This window comes from Monopterus albus, unplaced genomic scaffold, assembly GCF_001952655.1.
Source record: "Monopterus albus unplaced genomic scaffold, M_albus_1.0 scaffold26.1, whole genome shotgun sequence".
Taxonomy (NCBI): domain Eukaryota; kingdom Metazoa; phylum Chordata; class Actinopteri; order Synbranchiformes; family Synbranchidae; genus Monopterus; species Monopterus albus.
Genome location: NW_018127906.1, coordinates 711,458 through 717,633, shown reverse-complemented (window position 1 = coordinate 717,633; position 6,176 = coordinate 711,458). Strand labels below are relative to the sequence as shown.

The 6,176-nt window shown below is 37.9% G+C and overlaps 1 protein-coding gene across 1 annotated transcript in view; it reads left to right on the top strand.

The window, feature by feature from the left end:
• The window catches only part of lta4h (leukotriene A4 hydrolase), an 18,979-nt gene extending 14,073 nt beyond the window's left edge, over positions 1 to 4,906 (top strand). The window contains exons 8-19 of the mRNA XM_020595288.1: positions 2,037 to 2,177; positions 2,333 to 2,356; positions 2,438 to 2,508; positions 2,851 to 2,962; positions 3,138 to 3,282; positions 3,365 to 3,468; positions 3,687 to 3,757; positions 3,921 to 3,975; positions 4,057 to 4,152; positions 4,227 to 4,309; positions 4,393 to 4,497; positions 4,697 to 4,906. Coding sequence (XP_020450944.1) covers positions 2,037 to 2,177; positions 2,333 to 2,356; positions 2,438 to 2,508; positions 2,851 to 2,962; positions 3,138 to 3,282; positions 3,365 to 3,468; positions 3,687 to 3,757; positions 3,921 to 3,975; positions 4,057 to 4,152; positions 4,227 to 4,309; positions 4,393 to 4,497; positions 4,697 to 4,835 — 1,146 coding nt within the window. The 3' untranslated portion in view covers positions 4,836 to 4,906. The remainder of the gene's footprint in view (positions 1 to 2,036; positions 2,178 to 2,332; positions 2,357 to 2,437; positions 2,509 to 2,850; positions 2,963 to 3,137; positions 3,283 to 3,364; positions 3,469 to 3,686; positions 3,758 to 3,920; positions 3,976 to 4,056; positions 4,153 to 4,226; positions 4,310 to 4,392; positions 4,498 to 4,696) is intronic.
• The last annotated feature ends 1,270 nt before the right edge of the window (positions 4,907 to 6,176 follow it).

The following is a 6,176-nucleotide window of genomic DNA, read 5'->3' as shown; positions in this document are numbered from 1 at the left end:
ATGCTGACGTAGAATATTCCCATTCATGTGAATGGAGCAAGATTTTCAAAATAAAGCTGAATATTTCAAAAGTATGAGGTTTACAAAAATTTTGAAGAGAAGCATGAATGTCCTTGAGGAGCTGAACATTTTGATAGCTGAAATTGTGCTGAAGTAAAATTTTCCCATTTATTTGAATGGGGTGAGATTTTGAAAATAAAGCTGAATATTTAAAATGTATGAAGTTTTGAAAAGTTTTGAATAATAGTATGAATGTCCTTGAAGAGCTTAACATTTTGATAGCTGAAATAGCTGAAAGTTTGCTGAAGTAGAATTTTCCCATTCATTTGAATGGGCAAGATTTTCAAAATAAAGCTAAATATTTTAAAAGTATTAAGTTTAGAAAAATTCTGAATAGAAGCATGAATGTCCTTGAAGAGCTGAACTTTTTAATAGCTGAAATAGCTGAAAGTGTGCTGAAGAAGAATTTCCCCATTCATTTGAATGGAGCAAGATTTTCAAAATAAAGCTAAATATTTCAAAAGTATGAAGTTTAGAAAACTTCTCAAGAGAACCATGAATGTCCTTGAAGAGCTGAACATTTTGATACCTGAAATTATGCAGAAGTACAATTTCCCCGTTCATTTGAATGGAGCAAGATTTTCAAAATAAAGCAAAATATTTTAAAAGTATGAAGTTTAGAAAAATTTTGAATAGAAGCATGAATGTCCTTGAAGAGCTGAACATTTTAATAGCTGAAATAGCTGAAAGTGTGCTGAAGAAGAATTTTCCCATTCATTTGAATGGGTCAAGATTTTCGAAATAAAGCTAAATATTTCAAGAGTATGGAGTTTAGAAAACGTCTGAAGAGAAGCATGAATGTCATTGAAGAGCTGAACATTTTGATAGCTGAAATTATGCAGAAATAGAATTTTCCTATTCATTTGAACGGGTCAAGATTTTCAAAATAAAGATAACTATTTCAAAAGTATTAAGCTTAGAAAAATTCTGAATAGAAGCATGAATGTCCTTGAACATTCTGATAACTGAAATAGCTGAAAGTATGCTGAAGTTGAATTTTCCCATTCATTTGAAGGGGGCAAAATTTTGCTGAAAGACACTAAATAGTTTAAAAAGTATAAAGGTTAGAAACAAGAAAAATAATAGCATACATGTCCTTAAAAAGCTGAACATGTCGATACGGTTTTCATAGCTGAAAGTATGCTGAAAAAATTAAGTGCCAAAAAACGGATGGAAGAAACCAGAATAATAATAAAGACCAGGATAACATAGTATGGATGCTGAATCAGCATCCATACAATAACTCAAAGTAGGGGAAGAAAGAAAAAGGCAGAGGGGAGTAGGTTATATCCTATCCTTAATGGCAATGAATAGTTTGATCACATTACTGAATAGTAATAGCAATATTCATAATAAAATCAGGTTGCTCACAGATGTCATGTTCAGAACACATCAGCTGTGACAATGAAGATAAGAACAAGTAAGCAAAACAACTATTATTATTATTATTATTAGGCTTGCCAAAGTTAATGTAATAATGATGAGTTAATGCAAATTCCTTTTAATGCCACAAATTTTTTGACAAGCAATTAACACGCATGTTCTGTGATTATGACCCTCGGTCCGCCCCGTAGTTTGGGAAATCGGGAAACGTTGCAGCAATAATGTTGTGGATAACCAGCAGAAACAAACCTCTTTGAGCAGAAATGGATAAAGAAAATATTGATTGGATTAGCAGCTCTTTGAAAGGAGCCCGATCTTATGGCTCTGTTCCTTTCATAGAGCCCTTAAAATTAATGTCTGTGATGCAAAGTAACTGCTAAAGTGCATCCGGTTTTGTGTCTGTCTTCCAGTTTGACCGAGGGCGGGGCTTAGCTACACACACAGTGTGCAGAGCAGAGAGGCGTCCAAAACCCCTTCCTCCATAATAGACTTAGAGGATATAAAAGCATATTTGACTGTCCATAAAAAAACACATTTTTGCCTTTTAGTTGTTTGTGAACACTAAAACACAAATCTGCTTTTGTGTCCATCAGACGGAGACCATGCTGAAGACAGCTGAGGACCTGGCTGGACCGTATGTTTGGGGTCAGTATGACATCCTGGTTCTACCTCCATCTTTCCCATATGGAGGCATGGAGAACCCCTGTCTGACCTTTGCTACCCCCACCCTACTAGTACGTACCCATACACAGAAGCCCTCTCTAACTGCACATGCATTAACACATCAAGCTCACTGATGGTGCTGAGATTGTCTGAGGTCACCTGACTTCTGTAACAGCATCATGTGATTGCTGACCATCTGTTTACTGTGTGTTTGTGTCTTTTCCAGGCAGGAGATAAATCTTTGTCTAATGTGAGTAATACACTTGTACTGTGGATGTCATTCATGTTACATGTGTGTTCATCCATGTTGAAATGATGTTTATGCTGTCAGGTGATTGCCCATGAGATCTCTCACAGCTGGACTGGTAATCTGGTGACCAACAAGACCTGGGAACACTTCTGGTAAACAAATACTCAGGTCTTTTCATGGCCAAGTCGCCTGGCCCTCTCAACTGTAGGGGTTTAGTCTGTGGTTTGAGCTTCTGTGTTTGTTACAAACCAGAATGTCTGAGAGAGTCAGCTGACTCCGTTGTGATCATGTTATGTTTGGTTGGAAAGTGAAGTCAGCAGCAGACATCTGTGGAACATTTAGAGCTGATGTTTCTGAATTTATTCCAGGGTTACTGTGAAATCAAAGGTATTAGAAAGGTCCAAAACATATTAAATGTTAATATTAATAAAGGAGAGTCTACAGTATGTAACCATTTCTTTCAAGGCCATGACTGTTTGACTTTTTATCTTCAGGTTGAACGAAGGCCACACAGTGTACCTGGAGAGGATGATTGGCAGGTGTATGGAGAGCGAACAGTTCAGACAGTTTAAAGCCATTGGGGGCTGGAAGGAGCTGCAGGACTCAGTGAGAACACACCAAATTCTGAACACAGTCTGAATTCATGTGTTTTTGGATTTCAGTGGGTTTTATTTTTATGGTTTTATACTTTTATACTATGGTTTTATACTACTGATTTTATATAGATATTGTACAAATTGATCTGAATTTGTTAGTTTTACCTGTCTGTTTTATCTCTCAGGTGAACACCTTTGGAGCCAACAACCCCCTGACTAACCTCGTTCCCAGTCTGCAGGATGTTAACCCTGATGATGCCTTCTCCTCAGTTCCCTATGAGAAAGGTTTCACTCTGCTGTATCACCTGGAGGAGCTAATGGGAGGCCCAGGTAACATGTCTTTACAATATAAAGTATATCAACATCTTAGCATTGAAAGTGTGTATTCAGCTGTTGCTTTTTGTTTTTCCAGAGGTCTTCATGGGTTTTGTGAAGTCATACATCCAGCTGTTTGCCTACAGCAGCGTCACTACAGAAGAGTGGAAGAACTATCTTTTCACTTATTTCAAAGACAAGGTGAGAAACACCTGGATGGTATCAGGTGGTGGTCTGTTTGTTAAGAGATGTGTAGGTGTGCCCACAGTGTACCGGCTGTCAGGTCATTATCAGGTATTGTGAACTGTGTAGTTTAGCACATGGCATCCCATAAGCAAATTGTGATTGGGCCATTTGACAGAATAAATCATGAGCACAGCAAGTAAAGTGAAAGATGGCCTTGTGTTTTTGACTGTCAGGTGGATGTCTTGAACAAGGTGGATTGGAACGCCTGGATGTTCACTCCTGGGATGCCTCCTGTAAAACCTCAGTAAGTGGAAACTGTCAGTGTTACATTAGCTCCCTGAATTCCTTCATAATACTTATTTAAATATTTACATTAAGGAATTCATTTATACCTGAACAAGTAGCTACATACTGTAAGCTTGGTTGTTCTAATTTATCTTAATGTGTTTTTTATCGTTGTGCTTTAGGTACGACACCACACTGGCTGATGCCTGCATCACTCTCAGCCAAAGGTGGATCAAGGTAATACCTGGACCTTACTTGGGCCTTTTTTAATTGTCTTTATGTACAGTTATGAAATGTCCACCCTCTGTCCCTTTTCAGGCCAAAGGCCAGGACCTGAGCAGCTTCAACAAGTCAGATGTGAAGATGTTATCATCCCACCAGCTCATTGAGTTCCTGTCCCTCCTGCTGCAGGAGGTAAACCTCTTAAGCTTGCATCAGTCCACTTGACTGAAAGTATGCCTCTCTGATACTTCCTGTCCATTTTTCAGGATCCTCTCCCTCTGGCTCATGTGAAGAAGATGCAGGAGGTTTATGATCTTAATGCCTGCATGAATTCAGAGATTCGCTTCAGGTGAGAGTCCTTCAGCAGGTTTTCTGTGGATTTTTCTTCATTTTAAACTGCTCCTTTCAATGACTTCCTGTTCCGCCCTGCAGGTGGTTAAGGTTATGTGTTCGGTGCAAGTGGGAGGAAGCGGTCCCCATGGCACTGAAGATGGCGACAGAACAGGGCAGACTGAAATTCACAAGACCTCTGTTCAGGTATTTATATTCATTTCACTTTACAGCCGATTCACTTAGTTGTGTCTTTCTTACTTTCTAGAAATTCTCAGATCCTCCATGATAGTTTGTAGATAGTGAAGTTATTAATTAAATTCACTTTTTGCATTGAAGTCTTTGTAGTAAGTGACTTGAGCATAGATGTACTTAGTGTGACGCAGTGTGTCTGACTCATTTTCAGGGAGGTGTTTAACTTTGAAAAGTATCGTGATGAAGCTGTTCGCGTCTTTATGGCTCACCGAGCAGCGATGCACCCAGTCACTTCCGGACTGGTTAGCAAAGACCTGAAGGTGGACACCAGCAAGACCACCAGTCTGTAATAGAAACCAGTCTGTCAAACCAGTATTAATAAACACAGTGACAGAAACCAATTAAAGTTCTACTTTCTTCACTTGTCCTCTGTGAGCAGTTTTTCTCAAGTGTATCAGTCATTTTATTTTCACTTTTGGTTTTCTCTGATGTTTTTTCTCATTTGATTCTGTAATGCCAGTGCAGAATGGAATTTGTTTTTGTTTTTACATTTTTCTGATTTTCATTGTTTTTAATTCTTATTTTTACTTTTTGTTTTTGTTACTTTCTGTTTCCTTACCAACACACTGAGAGCCTCTTGTAGTGGAGTCAAATTCCTTGTGTGTTCAAACATAATTGTCCATTAAAGATGATTCTGATTCTCAACAGCTGAAATCATTTATTTAGACTGCTATCTTAACCACCCAATAAGTAAACCAAGTAATATGATAAATTTTGAAACACAGATTGCATCAACAAAGACCCAGGACTGTTGCATCTTAAGACTTGTTTGCAGGAGTAATGGGGACAAAACACTTAATCACTTGGTGTCCTCAGTCCCTAAATGTCTTTTAAATGTTGTGAAAAGGAACGGCAGTATCACACTATGGTAAACACTTTACTGTCCCACCCTAACTCTCCTCCTCCTCCTCTTCCTCGCTCATCTTCATCCTTTCATGCCCTAACCTTAACCAGAGTAAACCATTAACTCTGAACACCTACCCAGAGTATGATACTAACCTTAACCATTCTAAAACCCTGGCTGGACTTGACCCTAAGGCTTACTCTCTCAACTATTTACCCAGCTGACACAAACAACACGAGGATTCAACCGTACCCATCACCAAACCCGAACAGGAACATGAAACAACAAAACATAATTTATTCCCTCGAAACCTAAACATGAGAAAACGATCAATGTAACAATTAAGGAAAGTAACATAGTACGGCTAACTAAATAACATGCACAACTCTGAAATGATTCAAGGCTAAATTTTTAAGAGAAATTTACCTGCTAAAAAGGAAAATATACCTACCTAAAAAATGAATGGACATTTCTCACCTGCAAAAAAGAGAATAAATTACTTACCTGAAAAATGTGGACGAAATATACTTACCTGGAAAAGGAAAAATGAATACCTACCTGAAATATGAATATTACCTACCTGTGGAAGGAAAACTACTTACCTGAAAAAAATCAAAATTAATACATTCCTGAAAAATGAATATTACTCACCTGAAAAGGGAAATCACCTACCTGAAGAGAGAAAAAGACTAACCTTAAAAAAGGGAAAATGCCTACCTGAAAATAAAAAAGACATATTGGAAGAGAATATCCACCTGAATAAAGGAAAAATACCCACCTGAAAAAT